The sequence below is a fragment of the Rhinatrema bivittatum genome, chromosome 17 (assembly GCF_901001135.1).
Source record: "Rhinatrema bivittatum chromosome 17, aRhiBiv1.1, whole genome shotgun sequence".
In the NCBI taxonomy this organism is placed as follows: domain Eukaryota; kingdom Metazoa; phylum Chordata; class Amphibia; order Gymnophiona; family Rhinatrematidae; genus Rhinatrema; species Rhinatrema bivittatum.
In genome coordinates, this window is record NC_042631.1 from 62,843,138 (window position 1) to 62,865,998 (window position 22,861).

General features: G+C 42.9%; 1 protein-coding gene across 6 annotated transcripts in view; it reads right to left on the minus strand.

Annotated features, from left to right (window-relative positions):
- Positions 1-22,861, minus strand: part of PPP6R3 (protein phosphatase 6 regulatory subunit 3) — a 1,439,644-nt gene that overhangs the window by 384,455 nt on the left and 1,032,328 nt on the right. For all 6 annotated transcript variants that reach the window (XM_029582701.1, XM_029582702.1, XM_029582698.1 and 3 more), the window contains one exon: positions 1,247-1,368. In XM_029582701.1, the coding sequence (XP_029438561.1) occupies positions 1,247-1,368 (122 nt within the window). The remainder of the gene's footprint in view (positions 1-1,246; positions 1,369-22,861) is intronic.

Below are 22,861 nucleotides of genomic sequence, written 5' to 3' on the forward strand. Positions count from 1 at the left end.
CTTAGCAGAATCTGAGGAAGACAACCCTTCCTGACCATCTGAGCAGCACAGACACAGGTTAGAAGCCAGGTCAGGCTGAGAAGTCCTCTTATGACAGTCAACACAAATAGGAAGATGCTTAAGCTTCTTGCTTACAGGTGCCATCAGTGCAGTAAACTTGCGTCGGAACAGCTCGTGCTCAAAAATGAAAAATGCCCAAAAAATAAGTGCCTAGAAGAAAGAGCAGCAAGGTGTGTGTGCCAAGTTAAGCGCGTAAAAATTTGAGCGTGTAAAAAGTGTGCCCAAAAAAATGCGCGCACAACGCATGTTGCAGAGCCGACACACTGCGCATACCGACGACCTAGAGAGGACAGCAGAACAATCACAAGAGCATGCGAAAACAGCTGCCACGGTCTACCATGTGGCGTGCAAGAAAAAAGGCTAAGTGTGGGCCTTAGCCTACTGGGAGCCGCTCAACCTTACAGGCTAGGCTGCCCAGTTCCCCAACTCCAACAGGAGCGAACATCAGCATGGTGCACCGAGAATGGAGACTGGAGAAAGTTCTGAAACCCCTCTAATTGTCTCTGATTCAGGTAAAACTTTCTTTTTTTTTTTTAAACCTTACCTGAGCTCAAAAGACGGTCTACGGCTGCGGGAGGGGGGGGGGGGGGGGGGGGAGGGCATCTGCCATCACCGCCATGCTTGGCCTCCTGCACCCACTACCTTTCATGTGAACTAGCAGCAAATTCCATGCTGGGAAACCCAACTACTGGACCAAGGCACACCTCTGAGGAACCATGGAAATCGCCTCAGAAATTCTCAACTGGGGGAGGGACCTTTAGCTATCACTGCAGGAGGGTTGGGCTTTCTTTTCCTAATTTAGAATTTCAAATTTCTCTTTTCAAAAAGCTCAAAGCAATCCCCATAGGGAGATGCACATTCACCATGTGTTGGAGACAGAGAATACTAGAAGGCTGGGGTCACTGCAGGGTTATATATACTGTTACATCAGTTTGCTCAGTCTCCATCTGCTGGCAGGGGAGCATAAACTCACTGGGCCTGAGTCCATCTGTCTATACACTAGGAAATGTTCTTTAGTACATTAGATGTTGAGCATGGTGTTTTGCTGAGGAAAATACTGGTGTTAAACCAGCTGTTAAGCACATTACTGGCTGGTTTTAATACAGCTTAATACATTGCCCCTAAGGCTTTGACCACAATGAGGCATAATATACTCAACTTGATACAACTTTCAAAAAATACATACCCTCATTCGAATCCACTTCCATGTTGTCGTCTGCACTGCCATTGTTGGACTCAAATAAGCTCTGTTTCAAGCCATCCTCCTCTTCAGAGTCTGTACTGTCCTCACTGTCTGTACTACCTGAACTGGAAGAAAATAAACCATTAAAAGGGATATCCAAGAGAGGAGGTGGGCTATAAACGAGGGAAGAAAAGGTTCAAATCCTACTGTCACTCCTTATCACCTTGGGCAAGTTACTTCACCCTCCATTGCCTCAGCTACTAACTTATTGTAAGCCTCTGGGGACAGGAAAATACCTACAGTATCGAAACCTAAGCTGCTTTGAAGTGGCTGAAAGGAGACTATAATTAAAATAAAATAAATACACAAGAAGCACTGTTATCTGTAATTTTTAGAACTATGAAACGATCTTTTATTTCTCTGCTACACAATGTAGCACTGAGATGTCTCTGAGAGATCGAGATTCAAAGAGTCCTAAAAAAAACAAATTTGGACCCAAAAGATCCTAACAACTTCCGCCCAATAGCCAATCTCCCCTTCATTGCTAAGATTATGGAAAGGCTTGTGAACTCCCAACTATCGGACTACATTGAAGATAATAAACTTCTATCCGCCTCGCAATATGGATTCCGTAAAAATCTAGGCACGGAATCCCTCCTTACTTCCCTAACAGACTTCCTCATCCTGGGTCTCGACAAAGGTCAATCTTTTCTGCTGGTCCTTCTGGACATTTCGGCAGCCTTCGATACCGTCAACCACTCCATCCTCATCAACCAGTTAGCTGCCATAGGTTCAAATCGTTTCTCAGCAACAGAGGTTACACAAGGTCAAAATCCAGAACAAACAATCCTCACGCCATGACTCATCTGTAGGAGTCCCACAAGGCTCCTCTCTATCCCCGACACTCTTTAACATCTACCTTCTACCATTTTGCCAACTCCTCACCAACCTCAACCTAAAACACTTTCTCTACGCAGACGATATCCAGATCCTGATCCCCATCAAAGGCTCATACTCGAAAACCCTCGACTACTTGGAATCCTGCCACCAAGAAATCAAACGTCTCCTCAATAGCCTAAATCTAGTACTAAACTCCTCCAAGACCGAAATACTACTCATATCTCCAGAGAACAGCAATCTCACCGCTTCTCATCCAACCAACCCACCAACCACTCAAGTGAGAGATTTAGGAGTGATAATTGACAGCAGGCTGAACTTCAAAGCCTCCATCAACAGAACGACCAAAGACTGCTTCCACAAACTCCAAGTTTTAAAAAGGATAAGACCTCTCTTTCACGCCCAAGATCTCAGAACGATACTCCAAGCAATTATTTTCTCAAAGTTAGATTACTGTAACGTTATCCTACCTGGTCTCCCTTCTTCCTACACCAAACCACTCCAAATGGTACAAAACACAGCAGCCCGTTTACTAACAAACACCAGGAAAAGAGACCATATTTCCCCAATTCTAAAAGACCTTCATTGGCTACCAATTCACTTCAGAATCATCTACAAATCCATCTCCTTGATATACAAAATCATCCATCAACACACCACAAATGACCTACAATTTCCTCTCCGCTTACACAACTCCACAAGACCTACCAGAGACGCATACAGAGGATCCCTCCATGTACCCCCTACTAAAACCACTAGTCACATTACCTTAAGAGATCGAGCCCTCTCCACAGCTGGCCCACCGTTATGGAACTCCATCCCTCCCGATCTCAGACAGGAGCCTTGCCTCCCAACCTTTAGAAAAAGACTCAAGACTTGGCTGTTTATGCAAGCTTTCCCGGACTTAAATTAATGCATCTCGCCATCAACATTTATTTATTTATTTATTTATAATATTTTATATACCGCCGCTCATCAAAGATATCACGTCGGTGTACAGTGAACAAGAACTTACGCCGGAGCGTTATACATTTAACAAGGTTATACAAGCGTTATACATTTAACAAAGGTAAGTATAAAAATATTTGAAACATAAAAACAAGTAGAAGCTTTTAAAAACAGATCTATCATTTAGGTATAGCTTGGCTGAGCTGAGTAGAGGGATTCTAGTAAAAGGGATGGGGTTAGGGAAGAGTTAAGAGGAGAAGGAGTTCTAATTTAGAGGTGGAGAGAGGGGGGAGATAGCACTTCGAATGCAATTAAGAGCAATTATATGGAAGGGCATTTACAGTAGCCGCAGAAATAGGAGAAATTCGAGATGATGTATAGAAATGGGGCATATAGAGGAGAAGAAAGAAATATATATTTCAAGTATAGGCATGTGTGAATAGCCATGTCTTGAGTTTTTGCTTGAATGTTTTAGGAGATGGCTCAAGGCACAGTTCGGTGGGCATGGTATTCCATAACAGAGGGCCAGCAAAGGAAAGCGCTCGTGCTTTGGTGGAGGCATGGTTATATAGTTTGGGCGAGGGGGTCTGTAAAGTGGCGAGGTATTGATTTCTAGTAGGTTTAATAGAAGTTTGAAATAGTAGTGAGTTATTAAACCATTTCATTTCAGGATTGTGGAGGGCTTTATGGATAAGTGTTAGGGTCTCAGTATGCGAGATTGGATGGGGAGCCAGTGTAGCTCCTTCAAGACTGGCGTAATATGTTCCTTTGAGTTAGTGTTAGTAAGGATACGGGCTGCGGTATTTTGCAGGATTTGTAAGGGGCGGATTGCATTTTTGGGTAGGCCTAGGAGGAGTGAATTGCAATAATCTGTTTTAGAGAACAGCATGGCTTGTAGAACTGTCCGGAAATCAGATGCGTGAAGCAAGGGTTTCAATTTTTTGAGTGTATGTAATTTGTAAAAACACTCTTTAAGGATTGCACTAATAAATTTTTTGAGGGTCATTTGGTCGTCAATAAAGACTCCTAGGTCTCGGACTTGGCAGGAGAATTGTATGTGCGTCAATGTTATAGGTGAAGTAGGAGAGGTATGTGATAGGGTGGGAGGAGATATGATCATGAGTTCTGTTTTTGTGGAATTGAGGGCAAGTTGTAAGGAGGTTAATAGATTATTGATAGAAGCGAGGGTGGTGTCCCAAATTTCAAGGGCTTTGGGTATGGATTCCGTTACTGGAATAAGAATTTGTACATCATCAGCGTACAAAAAGTGTGGAAGCTTAAGGTTGGCGAGGAGATGGCAAAGCGGTAAAAGATAGATGTTAAAAAGGGTAGATGAAAGTGAAGAGCCTTGAGGGACTCCTTGCTTCAGGGGGATTTCTTTTGATATGTGGTTGCCAATTTTGACTTTATAGTTACGGTTGGATAGGTAGGAAGTAAACCAGTTATGGGCAGTACCAGTTATTCCAATCTCGTGTAGGCGTTGGAGAAGAATTTGGTGGTTAACGGTATCAAAAGCCGCTGAGATATCCAGGATCACTAGAAGATGAGGTTGATTTTTATCTAGGCTTTTGAGAAGGTAATCAGACAGTGATAAGAGAAGAGTTTCGGTACTGTGTAATTTTCGAAATCCATATTGCGAGGGAGAGAGGATAGTCACTAAGTTGACGGTTGATAGTTTTTTCTAGGACTTTAGCGATAAATGGGAGATTAGAGATTGGGCGGTAATTGGCAAGGTCTAATGGGTCGAGCTTGGGTTTTTTTAAAGTGGGTTTAAGGATAGCAAATTTGAGAGAGTTGGGCACTTGCCCAAATTCGATGGATGCATTGATAATGCTAGAGATAGGGCTGGCTATTAGATCAGGGACAGTGAGGAGGAGTTTTGTGGGGATGGTATCAGAGGGGTGAGAGGAGGGTTTGGCTTTTTTGAGTAGGGATTCAATTTCTGATGTAGCTGTGTTTTCAAAGATTGTTAGCTGAGGTGCAGAGTCTTTTATGTGACAGAGGTTATTGCATTGGGGCATGTGGGAATTGTGGGGGAAGCGTGTCATAATTTTGTTAATTTTGTCCTGAAAGAAAGAGGCCAGTTGTTCGCATTTGATTTTGGCTTCTTCTTCTGGGATGATATTTGGAGTGAGGTTAGTAAGTGAAGTGACATATTCGAATAGCACTTTTGGATTGAATTGAAATTGGTGTATTTTACCTGCGTAGTAATTCTTTTTAGCATTGTTGATCATCTCACTATAGTTTTGCAGCAAAGTTTTGTAACGTGCAAGTAGAGTCGGTGAGGGTTCTTTACGCCAATTTTTTTCAGCTTTTCTAAGGGCTTGTTTTAAGTCTTTTAGTGTAGGGGTGTACCAGGGTTTTTTTGTATTTTTTTGAGAGGAGAGTTTTTTTGTAATGAGGGGGCAAATGTTATTAGCAATTGAGAGGGTGTATTCATTCCATGATGTTAAAGCAGTATCAGCATTAGATAGATCAAGGTTAAACTGGGTGTTGGATAGAGCTGTGGTAAGCTCATCTCTATTGCATATCTTTCGGTATTGTATGGTGGTAGAGCTGATTGGGAGGGGCGGAGGTCTTTGTAAAGTGTTGGAAGTTCTTATGATATAGTGGTCAGACCATGGGATGGGTGTACATGCTAGAGAATCAGTTACGAAGTGACGGTTGATAAATATGAGGTCGAGTGAGTGACCAGCTTTATGTGTGGGCATGTTTATGATTTGCTTGAATCCTAGTGATTTCATGGCTTCCAGGAAGGAGGAGCAGCTAGGTGTAAGGGGTGTTGTGTTGACATGGAGATTAAAGTCTCCTAGAATAATGGCTGGGGAGTCGATGGAGATATTTTTAGCTATGTATTCAATGAGAGAAGAAGGGTTGTTATTAAGAGTTCCAGGGGGAGCATAAATAAGGCAGATTTGTAGGGAGGGGGCTTTGAACAAGCCAATTTCTAATTTAGCTGGGGGGGGGGATGGGTTGGAGTGTGAGTTTGAGATGTTTTTTGGTAGCTAAGAGAATGCCTCCACCTTTCTTTTTTAATCGGGGGATGGAGACTATATCGTATATATTGTTGGGGAGCTGGTTGAGGAGAACATTGTCAGTGTCTTTCAACGCAGCAGCTGTACCTCATCTCCTTGTATATAATTTAGTCTCTGCTAAACTATCTTTATTTCCTCTGATCCCAGTTCAATAGTCCTTGTTAATTGTAACTGCTTTCTTCGACACGTTATTTCTGTTTTGATGTATTTATTGCACCCCTGTTTATTTGTAAACCAGCATGATGTGATTGCTTCATGAATGCCGGTATATAAAAACCTTAAATAAATAAATAAATAAAAATAAATCAGTGCTGAGTTCCTGACTTCATTCTCCTGTACTGGCAGCAACTACTTTTAAGGCACCTATATTTGTGTGCTTTGTAATTGAAGGTGACTAAATGCCGGAGCTCAGACATTGCCAATTTTTTAATTCAAAAACATCTAGGCACCTAGATCTCTTGAATACTGGGCTCTAAGTCATAGAAATATTTTCTTCATTTTATTATTCACATGTAAGATAGAGAAATTTGACAAAGAAAATAATAATCAATAATCAATATGACTGTGTGAGCAATAATCCCTTATCCTGGCTGTTTTGTTCCGCTTAAAGTTATAATATCTGGCTTATGTGTGTATTTATATTTTTTCATTTTATTTTATTTTAATTTATTGGTTTTTTATCTTATTTTATTTTTATTTCTCAAGTTTAAGTCCATATTTTTACCAAATTGGTTAAAATTTTTGTATTTTATTTTGAATTTTATTTTATTATGTAGCAAATAATTTATGTTTTATTGTGATTGATTTTTAAAATTTGTTTTATTGTAATATTATATAGGATTTTCTATATAATTGAGTGTACACCGTTGAGACTGCTTCAGATTGACGGTATTAAAAACAAATAAATACTTAAATAAATAATAAATCACTGGGACCAGACCATATTCACCCTGAAGAAGTTGAAAGATGACATTACAGACTTACAATTGGTAACCAGTAATATATCATTAAAATTAGACTAAATGGATTCACAATTTACAAAATAATGTTTATTAGGTCTCCATGGTCTTAGAAAAATTACATTGGCTTCCTGTTTTAAGTCAGTTTAAATGTTAAATTTCATGTTTAGTTTTTAAAGCCTTGCACAGCAATAATCTGCAGTATTTTTAAAATGCATTGAATTCCTTCCCATCCATGAAGAATCTTACAGTTATTTCACAAAGACCTTTTAGTGATCTGCTCCACAATCAAATTAGAATATAAAAGGCAATCTGCCTTTTTTGTTACTAAAGACCAGCTCTATGGAATATTTGTCCTATGAAATATTTGTTGAGGTCACTTATCTTAAATTCAGGAATGAGGTGAAAGGCAGATTTTTAAGCAAGCTGCATTTTATTTTTTTTACCTGCAATTCTGGTTTAATTCTGAAGTTTGAGTGATGTATTTGACACATTTTTTTTTTACTATATTTTTTTTTATCTATTTGTTTTTATATACCGGTGTTCGATTTACATATCACATCGGTTTACAAATACTTTGAAAGGTGCGGGAAGGAAGTCCTTTCCTTTTGAAGGGTACAGTAAATGATTAGAGAAATGTCATAAGATGTTATAGCAGCAACATGGGTAAAAATAGTGCCAATAATGGAAATCGTCGGTATAGATGGAGGACTAGATAGATTAAATAATAATATAATAGCAGTAATTAGCATTAGAGTATTTCTGTTTAAGCTATGCTCAGATAGGTGGGATAAGTGGCAAAATGGTAATGGAACCCACTAGACAAGGAACTATACTAGACTTAGTGCTCACTAATGGAGATAATGTCTCTGATGTCCAGGTGGGCGCCCACCTCAGCACCAGTGATCATCAAACGGTATGGTTTAATATCACTAAAAGAATATGGAAAAGAAGCACAAAGACCCGAGTTTTACAGTTCAAAAACACGGATAGGATTTAGACAGTGCTGGGGAGGATTTAGATAGGATATTAGACAGTGCTGGGGAGGAGCCAGCTGTCATGGTGCATGTCGGCACCACCGACATAGGAAAATGTGGGAGGGAGGTTCTGGAAGCCAAATTTAGGCTCTTAGGTAGAAAGATTAAATCCAGAACCTCCAGGGTAGCATTCTCTGAAATGCTCCCTGTTCCACGCGCAGGTCACCAGAGGCAGGCAGAGCTCCGGAGTCTCAATGCGTGGATGAGAAGATGGTGCAAGGAAGAGGGATTCAGTTTTGTTAGGAACTGGGGAACCTTTTGGGGAAGGGGGAGTCTCTTCCGAAGGGATGGGCTCCACCTTAACCAGGGTGGAACCAGACTGCTGGCGCTAACCTTTAAAAAGGAGATAGAACAGCTTTTAAACTAGAACAAAGGGGAAAGCCGACAATCGCTCAGCAGCGCATGGTTCGGAGAGAGGTATCTTTAAAGGATACTAATGATGCATTAGAATTAGGGCATCCCGACAGTGAGGTTCCAATAATTAGAAAAGTAGTCCAAGTGCCTGTAACTAAAAACTCACATGAGCTAAAAAATTCTAACTTATCCCTATCAATTAAAAAGCAGAATAAAAATACAAACAAAAAACAAACTTTGAAATGTTTGTATGCTAATGCCAGAAGTCTAAGAAGTAAGATGGGAGAATTAGAATGTATAGCAGTAAATGATGACATAGACTTAATTGGCATCTCAGAGACATGGTGGAAAGAGGATAACCAATGGGACAGTGCCATACCGGGGTACAAATTATATCGCAATGACAGAGAGGAGCAGTCGGGAGGAGGTGTGGCGCTTTATGTCCGGGATGGCATAGAGTCCAACAGGATAAACATCCTGCATGAGACTAAATACAAAATTGAATCTTTATGGGTAGAAATCCCTTGTGTGTCAGGGAAGACTACAGTGATAGGGGTATACTACCGTCCACCTGGTCAAGATGGTGAGATGGACAGTGAAATGCTAAGAGAAATTAGGGAAGCTAACCAAATTGGTAGTGCAGTAATAATGGGAGACTTCAATTACCCCAATATAGACTGGGTAAATGTATCATCGGGTCACACTGGAGAGATAACGTTCCTGGATGGAATAAATGATAGCTTTATGGAGCAATTGGTTCAGGAACCGACGAGAGAGGGAGCAATTTTAGATCTAATTCTCAGTGGAGCACAGGACTTGGTGAGAGAGGTAACGGAGGTGGGGCCGCTTGGCAATAGTGATCATAATATGATCAAATTTGATTTAATGACTGGAAAAGGAATAGTGTGCAAATCCAAGGCCCTCGTGCTAAACTTTCAAAAGGGAAACTTTGATAAAATGAGAAAAATTGTTAGAAAAAAACTGAAAGGAGCAGCTACAAAAGTAAAAAATGTCCAAGAGGCGTGGTCATTGTTAAAAAATACCATTCTAGAAGCACAGTCCAGATGTATTCCACACATTAAGAAAGGTGGAAAGAAGGCAAAACGATTACCGGCATGGTTAAAAGGGGAGGTGAAAGAAGCTATTTTAGCCAAAAGATCTTCATTCAAAAATTGGAAGAAGGATCCAACAGAAGAAAATAGGATAAAGCATAAACATTGGCAAGTTAAATGTAAGACATTGATAAGACAGGCTAAGAGAGAATTTGAAAAGAAGTTGGCTGTAGAGGCAAAAACTCACAGTAAAAACTTTTTAAAATATATCCGAAGCAGAAAGCCTGTGAGGGAGTCAGTTGGACCGTTAGATGATCGAGGGGTTAAAGGGGCACTTAGAGAAGATAAGGCCATCGCGGAAAGATTAAATGATTTCTTTGCTTCGGTGTTTACTGAAGAGGATGTTGGGGAGGTACCCGTAATGGAGAAGGTTTTCATGGGTAATGATTCAGATGGACTGAATCAAATCACGGTGAACCTAGAAGATGTGGTAGGCCTGATTGACAAACTGAAGAGTAGTAAATCACCTGGACTGGATGGTATACACCCCAGAGTTCTGAAGGAACTAAAAAATGAAATTTCAGACCTATTAGTAAAAATTTGTAACTTATCATTAAAATCATCCATTGTACCTGAAGACTGGAGGATAGCAAATATAACCCCAATATTTAAAAAGGGCTCCAGGGGCGAACCGGGAAACTACAGACCGGTTAGCCTGACTTCAGTGCCAGGAAAAATAGTGGAAAGTGTTCTAAACATCAAAATCACAGAACATATAGAAAGACATGGTTTAATGGAACAAAGTCAGCATGGCTTTACCCAGGGCAAGTCTTGCCTCACAAATCTGCTTCACTTTTTTGAAGGAGTTAATAAACATGTGGATAAAGGTGAACCGGTAGATATAGTATACTTGGATTTTCAGAAGGCGTTTGACAAAGTTCCTCATGAGAGGCTTCTAAGAAAAGTAAAAAGTCATGGGATAGGTGGCGATGTCCTTTCGTGGATTGCAAACTGGCTAAAAGACAGGAAACAGAGAGTAGGATTGAATGGGCAATTTTCTCAGTGGAAGGGAGTGGACAGTGGAGTGCCTCAGGGATCTGTATTGGGACCCTTACTGTTCAATATATTTATAAATGATCTGGAAAGAAATACGACGAGTGAGATAATCAAATTTGCAGATGACACAAAATTGTTTAGAGTAGTTAAATCACAAGCAGATTGTGATAAATTGCAGGAAGACCTTGTGAGACTGGAAAATTGGGCATCCAAATGGCAGATGAAATTTAATGTGGATAAGTGCAAGATGATGCATATAGGGAAAAATAACCCACAATGTTGGGTTCCATATTAGGTGCTACAACCCAAGAAAGAGATCTAGGTGTCATAGTGGATAACACATTGAAATCGTCGGTGCAGTGTGATGCGGCAGTCAAAAAAGCAAACAGAATGTTGGGAATTATTAGAAAAGGAATGATGAATAAAACGGAAAATGTCATAATGCCTCTGTATCGCTCCATGGTGAGACCGCACCTTGAATACTGTGTACAATTCTGGTCGCCACATCTCAAAAAAGATATAATTGCGATGGAGAAGGTACAGAGAAGGGCTACCAAAATGATAAGGGGAATGGAACAACTCCCCTATGAGGAAAGACTAAAGAGGTTAGAACTTTTCAGCTTGGAGAAGAGACGACTGAGGGGGGATATGATAGAGGTGTTTAAAATCATGAGAGGTCTAGAACGGGTAGATGTGAATCGGTTATTTACTCTTTCGGATAGTAGAAAGACTAGGGGGCACTCCATGAAGTTAGCATGGGGCACATTTAAAACTAATCGGAGAAAGTTCTTTTTTACTCAACGCACAATTAAACTCTGGAATTTGTTGCCAGAGAATGTGGTTCGTGCAGTTAGTATAGCTGTGTTTAAAAAAGGATTGGATAAGTTCTTGGAGGAGAAGTCCATTACCTGCTATTAAGTTCACTTAGAGAATAGCCACTGCCATTAGCAATCGTTATATGGAATAGACTTAGTTTTTGGGTAAATGCCAGGTTCTTATGGCCTGGATTGGCCACTGTTGGAAACAGGATGCTGGGCTTGATGGACCCTTGGTCTGACCCAGTATGGCATTTTCTTATGTTCTTATGTTCTTATGACTTTGAAGAAATGGGGAAATACCTACAGGAAGAACTAAAAGGCTGGGAGAACGAGAGAGATGTGGATCAGCAGTAGACCAATCTAAAAGGAGCAATTACCAAGGCAACTATGTTAGAAGTGTAAAGAAAAGCAAAAGAAAAATGAAACCTATCTGGTTCTCAAAGGAGGTGGCTGACAAAATTAAGGCTAAAAGAACAGCATTCAAGAAATATAAAAGATCCCAAAGGGAGGAGCACAAAGAACAATATTTGATTCAACTGAGGGAGACAAAGAAATTAATCAAGTCGGAAAAAAGTCAAGCGGAGGAGAGGATTGCCAAGGAGATAAAGAATGGTAACAAAACATTTTTCAGATACATCAGTGAAAAGAGAAAAGTTCAAAACGGTATAGTGAAATTGAAAGGTGGAAATGATCAATGCGTGGAGAGAGATGAAGAAATGGCAGATATATTAAACGAATACTTCAGTTCTGTGTTCACTAAAGAAGACCCTGGAGAAGGACCATCTCTACACAAAAAGAAACTGGAAGGAAGTGGAATAGACGAAAACCCTTTTACAGTAGAAAATGTATGGGAAGAGCTAAAGAATCTGAAAGTGGACAAAGCCATGGGACCTGATGGGATTCATCCAAGGATACTGAGGGAGCTCAGAGATGTGCTGGCGGGTCCGCTGTGTGACCTGTTCAATAGATCCCTAGAAACAGGAGTTGTGCCGAGTGATTGGAGAAGAGCGGTGGTGGTCCCGCTTCACAAGAGTGGGAACAGAGAGGAGGCTGGTAACTATGTTGAGATTACTTACCTGATATTCTCCTTTTCCTTAGTGTATGCAGATGGACTCAAAACAAATGGGTATAGTGTGCTCGTGCTAGCAGTTGGAGATGGATCGGATGTCAGCACGGGTACATATACCCCCACAGGAAGTGTAGCAAATCAGTATTCTCCCCTGCAAAGCTTTTATGGATATATGTGTGACTGACCGATCGATTAAATGAACAGGATTACCCTGACCAATTGATGGTAGCTGGAGACCGCCAGTGTACTCAGCCGGAAGGCGTCGACACCCGGCAGGGTGGATGCCCTATATAAGGAAAACATGGCTTAACGTGAGTTGGCGAATCCCCATGTATACCGGCAGCCGGGCGGGATGCTGAGTCCATCTGCATACACTAAGGAAAAGGAGATTATCAGGTAAGTAATCTCAACATTTCCAAGCATGTAGCAGATGGACTCAAAACAAATGGGATGTACAAAAGCTACTCCCGGACTGGGCGGGAGGCTGCCCGAGGTCCGTTTAGGATTGCCCTCGCAAATGCTGTGTCCTCCCGGGCCTGGAAGTCCAGACGATAGAATCTGGAGAAGGTATGGAGGGAGAACCAAGTTGCCGCTTTACATATCTCTGCAGGAGACAGCAGCTTAGTTTCTGCCCAAGAGGCCGATTGTGCTCTGGTAGAATGAGCCTTGACCTGTAGAGGCGGTGGTTTTCCCGCCTCTATGTAGGCTGCCTTGATAACTTCTTTAATCCAGTGGGCGATGGTTGGCCATGAGGCCGCTTCCCCTTGCTTCTTCCCGCTGTGCAGGACGAAAAGATGGTCCATCTTTCATACTGCTTGTGAGATTTCTAGGTATCTGGACAGCAGTCTGCCAATGTCGAGATGGCCTAGCATTCGACCTTCTTCCGACTTCTTATTTATTTATTTATTTTTAATTTTTATATACCGAAGTTCTTGTAGGGACTACAAATCACTCCGGTTTACATAAAACGAAGAACTGCTCAACAGAGAGCTGAGCTTTACATGGAACAGTAGAACATATGGAACAGTATAACTGGTTGACAATTTAACATAGAGCTAAATAAAGAAATAATAGTTTAACTGGTAATAAATAGTAATAAGTAAAGAAATATAATATATTATATAAGCAGTATAACTATTTAACGTAGCAATAAATATAAATATAAGCAATGCCAAATATATATATGAAATAAAGTAAATTTTTGATCTCAAAGATAATTGTCCAGTTGTAGATATTTTAGAATTAGTACTGGATACAGTGACCATAATTAGGGTAATTAGGATACTTAGTAATTAGGGAGTCTGTCTGTCACTTAAGCGTCTGGGAAAGCTTGTTGGAAGAGAAAAGTCTTCAGTCTTTTTTTGAATTCTTGATGACTGGGTTCTAGTCTAAGATCTGGGGGAAGCGTGTTCCATAGGTGTGGGCCTGCTGAAGATAGCGCTCGTTTGCTCAATGATGATTTTATTTGTGGAGCAAGCAGTGTTCCTCTGTATGCGCTTCTGATTGGTCTGGAGGAAGTGTGTAGTTGTAGTTGCGAGCTTAATGTGATGGGAGCTAGTTTGTTTGTCGCTTTATGGATGATAGTGAGTACCTTATAGAGTATCCTTTGTTTAATGGGTAGCCAATGTAAGTTCCGGAGGATTGGGGTGATATGATCTTTTTTGTTAGTGCTAGTTAGAATTCTAGCCGCTGAATTCTGAACCATCTGTAATGGTTTGATGGTGTTGGCGGGTATACCAAGTAGCAGGGAATTGCAATAGTCTAGCTTAGAAAGAATGATGGATTGTAGTACTAGCCTGAAGTCGGAGAAGTGAAGGAGGGGTTTAAGTTTTTTGAGGACTTGCAGTTTGTAAAAGCAGTCCTTTGTGGTATTGTTTACAAACTTTTTTAGGTTTAGATGATTATCAAGCCATGCTCCAAGGTCTCTGACGTCAGATGAGAATGAGTTGTTTGTGTTTGGTAGAGAAAGGCTGGAAGAGATTGTGCGTGGATCCTGGGAGACAATGAGCATTTCGGTTTTATTAGCATTCACTACTAAGTTGAGGCTTGAGAGTAGGTTTTTGATGGGCTGTAGGCATTCGTTCCAGTAAGTGATGGTTTTTTGAAGGGATTCTGTAATCGGAAGGAGGATTTGTATGTCGTCTGCATATAGGTAATAGGTGAGCTTAAGGTTTGAGAGTAGATGGCAGAGAGGGAGGAGGTAAATATTGAAGAGGGTGGGTGAAAGTGATGATCCTTGTGGGACTCCTTGCTCTGTCAAGATTGGATGCGATTCTTTGTTGTTTATCCTTACTTTGTAGAATCTGTTGCTTAAGAAGGAATGGAACCAACTAAGGGCTGTGCCTTTGATCCCTATGTTGGCTAGTTGGTCTATTAGAGTGGAGTGTTTTACCGTGTCAAATGCAGCGGAAAGATCTAGAAGAATAAGCAGGTATGATTGTTTATGCTCAATATTAACGAGGATTGTGTCAGTGAGAGATAGTAAGAGAGATTCGGTGTTTAGTCGTTTTCGGAATCCATATTGAGCTGGGGATAGAATGTTATGATCTTCCAAGTAATCTGACAGTTGCTTGTTGACAATTTTTTCCATCAGTTTGGCGATAAGTGGTAAGTTTGCGATGGGTCTAAAGTTAGCTGGGTCTGATGGGCAAGCGTTTCGTTTCTTTAGTAATGGTTTAAGTATTGCCAATTTTAACTGGTTAGGAACTAAACATTGAGAAAGGGATGTGTTGATAATTTCTGCAATTGGTTTTGAGATGGTGTTTGGTATGGCGATGAGGAGATTTGTTGGTATTGGGTCTGATGGGTGGGAGGAAGGTTTGAATTTTTTGAGTGTGTTTTCAATCTCCAGTGAAGAAGTGAGCTCGAATGAATCCAGGCTTGTGGTTTGTTGCGGCCAGGATGTGAGGTGGTGAGTTAGAGTAAAGTTGCTGGATGTGATTGATTGGGTAAGGTTAGTGATTTTTGATTTGAAGTAGTTGGCTAGTTCGTTTGCTTTGTTGAGGGCTTGGTGGTCTGGGATAGTAGGCGGAGATGGTTTGGTTAAAGAGGAGACGTATGAGAAGAGAGCCTTTGAGTCGAATATAAAGTGGTGTATTTTTTTTCCGTAGAATTCTTTCTTTGTTCTAAGGATTGTATTCCTGTAGTTGTTGAGGAGGGATTTGTAGATGGCATGTGTAGAGGTGGTTGGGTTTTTTCTCCAGCTTTGTTCTTTTTTTCTGAGAGATTGTTTAAGGGATTTAAGTTCGGGTGTAAACCAAGGTTTCCTATTGTCTAGAGTAGGTTGTATGGTTTTGGTTGTAGTTGGGCAGATTTGATCTGCAATTTTATTGTTAATATTGATCCAAGAAGTAGTTGCAGTAGTTGCAGTTGTTCTTCAAACCTTCCGTGGTAGGCAAGGATATGGTTTGGTTGAGGTGAAAGTGTGAGACCACTTTGGGTAAAAAGGATGGAACTGTGCGAAGATGGATAGCCTCTGGAGTGATTCTGAGAAATGGATCACGGCAGTATAGTGCTTGTAGCTCTGAGATGTGGCGTGCTGAACACACAGCCAGCAAGAACACCATCTTCAAGGTTAACAAACGGAGAGACAGGCCTCGAAGGGGCCTGAAGGCTGATCCCGCTAGAAATTCCATTACTAGGTTGAGGTTCCACAAGGGCACTGGCCACTTCAGTGGCGGGCGAATGTGTTTGACTCCTTTCAGGAAACGTGAAACGTCGGTGTTTGGCAATGGTGTTGCCGTCAGTCCTGAGACCGTAGCAAGACAGCGCTGCTACCTGAACCTTGATGGAGCTGAGGGACAGACCCTTCTGAAGTCCATCTTGTAGGAAGTCCAAAATGATAGGAATCTTAGCGGCATGCGAATTGGTGCTGTGAGAGTCGCACCAGGTTTCAAAAACTCTCCAGATCCTGATATATGTCAGTGATGTGGAGAACTTACGTGCTCGGAGAAGTGTATCTATTACCGGCTCCGAGTATCCTCTTTTCTTCAGTCTAGCCCTCTCAATGGCCAGACCGTAAGAGAGAATTGAGCTGGATCCTCGTGGAGGATGGGGCCTTGCCGTAGCAGGTCCCTCTATGGAGGCAGAGGTAGGTTTCCTGCCAGCAGTCTCCTCATGTCTGCGTACCAGGGTCTTCTTTGGCCAGTCCAGGGCCACTGGAAGAACCAGGCCTCTGTGCCGCTGAATCCTGTGTACAATGGAGGAAAGGCGTATAGCAGGATCCCCTGAGGCCACGGCTGTACCAGGGCATCGATCCCCTGGGCTCGAGGATCCCGCCTGTGGCTGAAATATCTGGGAACCTGAGCGTTGGACCTGTCCGCTAATAGGTCCATGGCTGGCGTTCCCCACTGGTCCACAATCATCTGGAATGCCGTGGGCGACAGCCACCATTCCCCCGGGTTTAGGCTTTCTCTGCTGAGGAAGTCTGCCGTGGTGTTGTCCTTCCCGGCGATGTGGATGGCGGAGATGTCCTGGAGATTTGCTTCTGCCCAAATCATCAGGGGAGTTATCTCTAGGGACACTTGTTGGCTTCTGGTTCCGCCCTGTTGGTTGATGTATGCCACCGTGGTGGTGTTGTCTGAGATCACTCTGACCGCTCTGTTGTGAAGTCTGTGGGCAAATCGCAGGCACGCTAGCCTGACTGCCCGTGCCTCTAGTCAGTTGATGTTCCACCTTGACTCTTCTCTGGTCCACCGCCCTTGGGCGGTGAGCTCCTCGCAGTGTGCTCCCCATCCATTCAGACTGGCATCTGTGGTGAGCAGGATCCAGGTTGGGGAGGACATTCTTGACCCCCGGCTCATACGGCCGGGCTGCAACCACCACTGTAGCTGATACCGCACTCTGGCCGGTAGAGGTAGGTGTATGGTGTAGTTCTGTGATCGTGGGCTCCATCGATGCTACCAAGACCACCTTCATTCTCTCTCTCCTCGAAGGGAAGGCCCTAGAGTGGGCTTCCCCTCTGTGGGAACGGGATGACCCCGTTCTGAGCAATTTGAGGGAGTTCTGGGAGCTCTTCCGGATGAGCTTCGGTGATCCCACGCAGGAGGTTTCCACCGGGCCCAAACTGCTTCAACTACGTCAAGGTTCAAGGACATTGGCAGCATTCGCCATTGATTTCTGGACCCTTTCTTCAGAGCTCGGCTGGGGCCCCGACTGCCTACAAACCATCTTCCTTCAGGGGCTTTGCCCCAGAATCAAGGACGAGCTCGTGGGCCGGGAACTACCTAGGTCCTTGAACGTCCTTATCGACCTGCCAGGGCATATAGATAGGCGCCATCAAGAGCGCCAAGAGGCCCAAAACACCACAAAAGCCTCGACCCCTTCAAGACGCCCTCGATGCTCGCCTTCTCCCAAGGGATGATCGGGATCCTCCCGAACACTGGCCGAAGAGTCCATGGAATTGGGCCATGGGAGACTTTCCACACAAGAATGCCAACGGTGAATGAAGGAAGGACTCTGTTTTTACTGCGGCGCTGCGAGCCATCAAATAGCCACACGCCCGGCGCGACCTGGAAACTCCCGGGCCTAGGACCTGATGGAGGTCTCTTCCTGGGCCTAACCTCACCTGCACATCCACTAACTCTACCAGTGGCGCTAACGTCTGTGGACGGTGAGTTCCACACGTTAGGTCTGGTAGACTCCGGTGCCGGCGGCAATTTCATTATGAAGAGTCTGATGGAGCATTTGAAGATTCCACAGGTCCGTGTTCCAGCTCCATTGGTCATCTCATCGATCCAAGGTAAACCCTCCCAGGACGCGTGACACACATCTCGGAACCCGTCCAGCTGAGGGTTAGACTCCTTCATCGTGAGCGGATACCCTTCCATATCTTGGAGCATTCCATACATCCTGTCATCCTGGGCCTCCCTTGGCTCCAGGAACACGGTCCCCAGTTCAACTGGAAGACCTTGCAACTATCCCACTGGGGGCCAAATTGTCATGACAATTGCCTCCAATCGGTGATTTCAGTCTCATGCTCCACCACCCTCACCAGCCTTCAGTGCCTGCCGGCCTCCTATGCCTTGTATGCGGATGTCTTCTCCAAGCAAAAGGCCGAGATACTTCCACCTCATCGGCCATTTGACTGTGCCATCAACCTCCTCCCTGGCACTGAGCCTCCTCGGGGGTGCACCTATGCCCTTTCGCCTGTGGAGATGCAAGCCATGACTCAGTACATCAAAGAGAATCTGGAAAGGGGCTTCATTCGTAAGTCAATGTCCCCAGCGGGGGCTGGGTTCTTCTTCATTAGGAAGAAGGACGGAACCCTTCGCCCTTGCATCGACTACCGGGGCCTGAATACAATAACGATCAAGGACCGGTACCCCTTGCCCCTCATCTCCGTGCTCTTCGATCGTCTGCAAGGTGCGAGGGTTTCACCAAGTTGGATCTTCGAGGGGCCTATAATCTGATTCGCATCAAGGAGGGTGATGAATGGAAGACGGCTTTCAACACCAGAGACGGCCACAATGAACATAACAAGTTGCCATACTGGGTCAGACCGAGGGTCAACCAAGCCCAGCAACCTGTTTCTAACAGTGGCCAATCTAGGCTACAAGTACCTGGCAAGTACCCAAACACTAAGTTGATCCCATGCTACTAATGCCAGTAATGCCTAGACCTAGGCCTGAACTTTTTCCTGTATGCAGACGATGTGCAAATCCTCATCCCCATTCAAACAACACTCAAGGCTTCCCTACAATATTGGGAATCCTGCCTTTCCGCCATTAACTCCCTATTAGCCAACCTCCACCTTGCACTCAATGCAGCAAAAACTGAAATCCTCATCATCTCCAATCAACCTGAGTACACAACCCTCCCCACTGATTCCACCCCCGCTCCAACCCACTCACCTTTACCCTCTGTAAGAGACCTAGGAGTCCTATTAGACCAACACCTCAACTTTAAACCTCACATTAAGTCCCTACTAAAAGGAGGCTTCTACAAACTTCATATTCTTAAAAAACTGAAGCCATTCCTCCATGCCCAAGATTTCCGATTACTCCTGCAGACGACCATCCTTTCCAAACTCGACTATTGCAACTCCCTTCTGTTAGGCCTCCCTCATTCCACCATCAAACCCCTACAAATCCTACAGAATGCCATGGCAAGAATTACAACCAATACCCGCAAGACTGAACACATAACCCCTATACTTAAGGACCTGCACTGGCTACCAATCCCTTTCCGTATTCAATACAAAATCCTCACCATCCTGCATAATGCCCTGCATAAAAACAACTCTGCATGGCTCAAGGACATGCCACCCTTCCGTACTTCTAATCGCTCCACTAGAACTGGCCTCGCAGGCACCCTGCACACCCCACCCCTCAAAACCGCACACCTTACCAATACCAGAGAAAGAGCTTTCACCATAGCCGGCCCCACCCTCTGGAATTCACTGCCTCCCCATCTACGACTTGAGCCCTCCTTACATGCCTTCAAAAAAGGCATTAAGACATGGCTCTTCAGGCAAGCCTTTCCAGAAGTTAGTCAAACATAGCCCTCTTCTCCCTCTACATCTGCGGCCATCCTCCTTCCTACTCGCTCCTCCCTCTCCCCCTCCCTTTCCTCCCATCCTATCTTTACACCCCGGCTGCCTTCGAGGTGTTACCCCTCCTACCAATTTCTCATACCGCTCCCCCTCTCTCTCCCTCTCTTCTGTCCTCCGTCCGCCATGGAGACGTCCCAAGCAAATATTGTAAATTATGTAAATATGTTTTTTGCCTCTTACGTTATCTTTTAAGAATACAGTTACAGATATACTGTTCCTCTTACTGTTCTTTTATTGTTCATTCCTGTCACTTCTCACTCGCCTGTCCTTTATCTTTCCAGCTGCTCTTGCCCCTTGCCCCCCTCTCCCCCTTCTCGCCTGCTCCTCCTACCCCCACCGTGTTTTTTGTAATTTCTGCCTGCTTCAGTTTTTTGTAAACCGGCGTGATGTGACCTACGAATGTCGGTATAGTAAAAGCTTTTAAATAAATAAATAAATAAACAAACAAATAAATAAATAATAGCAATGGCTATACCCCAAGTCATCTTGATTAATAACAGTTTATGGACCTAAAACAATAAGAACATAAAAATATGCCATACTGGGTCAGACCAAGGGTCCATCAAGCCCAGCATCCTGTTTCCAACAGTGGCCAATCCAGGCCATAAGAACCTGGCAAGTACCCTAAAACTAAGTCTATTCCATGTTACCGTTGCTAATAATAGCGGTGGTTATTATATAAGTTAATAAGTTATATATATAAGATGCTGCAAAACGCCGCAGCCAGGATCCTCACAAATTCTTGTCGTAAGGACCACATCACACCGATACTTAAAAACCTACACTGGCTTCTCATCCATTATAGAATACTGTTCAAGACCTTGACAATCATCCACAAAACCATCTACCATCATTCCTCACTTCAACTCACAATCCCACTCGAATTCCATACTTCCACAAGGCCGATTAGATCCGCATACAAAGGAACTCTCCAGGTGCCCCCACACAAATCCTTCATCCACAATTCCTTTCAAAAACTAGCACTGTCCTCTGCGGGACCACATCTATGGAATACACTACCCCCAGATCTATGACAGGAACAATGTCTTCTCTCCTTTAGAAAGAAACTGAAAACGTGGCTACTTTCTCAAGCCTTCCCCTGATGAGACACTCCCCAACTAGCACTGATTCTTACACCCCCATATCACCTTCCCTCCTCGCTTCGAGCCTATATCCTCTGCCTACCACTGCTCCATCTCTAGCCCCTGTCATCTCCCCTGTATGATGCCTCCTCTACCACGTATCTAAAGGAACCGTTAAGATCGAATCACTTAAATTAGCCGCTAAATTAGCTTTCCATGCTAATTAATTGTTTTTTTGATATTTCACATTACTTTTAGAAGTGTTATGTTAATCTAATTCTTTTCTTTCAATTGTCCTGAATTGTACTCCCTGTTCACTGTAACTTTCTTTCTTTCTGTTAATTATGGTTTCACCTGGTTTTGCTGTAAACCAGTACGATAAAACTTTAACATAGAAACATAGAAACATAGAAATGACGGCAGAAGAAGACCAAATGGCCCATCCAGTCTGCCCAGCAAGCTTCACACACTTTTTTCTCTCATACTTATCTGTTTCTCTTAGCTCTTGGTTCTATTTCCTTTCCACCCCCACCATTAATGTAGAAAGCAGTGATGGAGCTGCATCCAAGGGAATATCTAGCTGATAAGTTAGGGGTAGTAGGGGTAGTAACCGCCGCAATAAGCAAGCTACACCCATGCTTTGTCTTGAGCATCGGTATAGTAAAAGAATTTAAATAAATAAATAAATAAATAAATAAGTCAACTTAATTAATAGCAGGTAATGGACTTCTCATCCAAGAACTTATCCAATCCTTTTTTAAACACAGCTATATTAACTGCACTAACCACATCCTCTGGCAACAAATTCCAGAGTTTAATTGTGCGTTGAGTGAAAAAGAACTTTCTCCGATTAGTTTTAAAAGTGCCACATGCCAACTTCATGGAGTGCCCCCTAGTCTTTCTATTATCTGAAAGATTAAAAAAACGATTCACATCTACCCGTTCTAGACCACTCATGATTTTAAACACCTCTATCATATCCCCCCTCAGCCGTCTCTTCTCCAAGTTGAAAATTCCTAACCTCTTTAGTCTTTCCTCATAGGGGAGCTGTTCCATTCCCTTTATCATTTTGGTAGCCCTTCTCTGTGCCTTCTCCATCGCAATTATATCTTTTTTGAGATGTGGCAACCAGAACTGTACACAGTATTCAAGGTGCGGTCTCACCATGCAGCGATACAGAGGCATTATAACATTTTCCGTTTTATTCACCTTTCCCTTTCTAATAATTCCCAACATTCTGTTCACACTGAACCGACGATTTCAATGTGTTATCCACTATGACACCTAGATCTGTTTCTTGGGTAGTAGCACCTAATATGGAACCTAACATTGTGTAATTATAGCATGGGTTATTTTTCCCTATATGCATCACCTTGCACTTATCCACATTAAATTTCATCTGCCATTTTGATGCCCAATTTTCCAGCCTCACAAGGTCTTCCTGCAATTTATCACAATCTGCTTGTGATTTAACTACTCTGAACAATTTTGTATCATCTGCAAATATGATTACCTCACTCGTTGTATTTCTTTCCAGATCTTATTCAAACCTTTTTTAAACCCATCTATTCTAACTGCCTCAACCACATCCTCTGGCAAGGAATTCCAGAACTTACTGTAATTGTGTGTGGAGTGAAAAATAAATTTCTCTGATTTGTTTAAAATGTACTTCTCGCTCACTTCACAGAGTGCCCCCTAGTCCTTGTATTACCTGCTATCAAATCTTTTTGTTGGTTTCTTTTTTGATAATCCTTTGAAA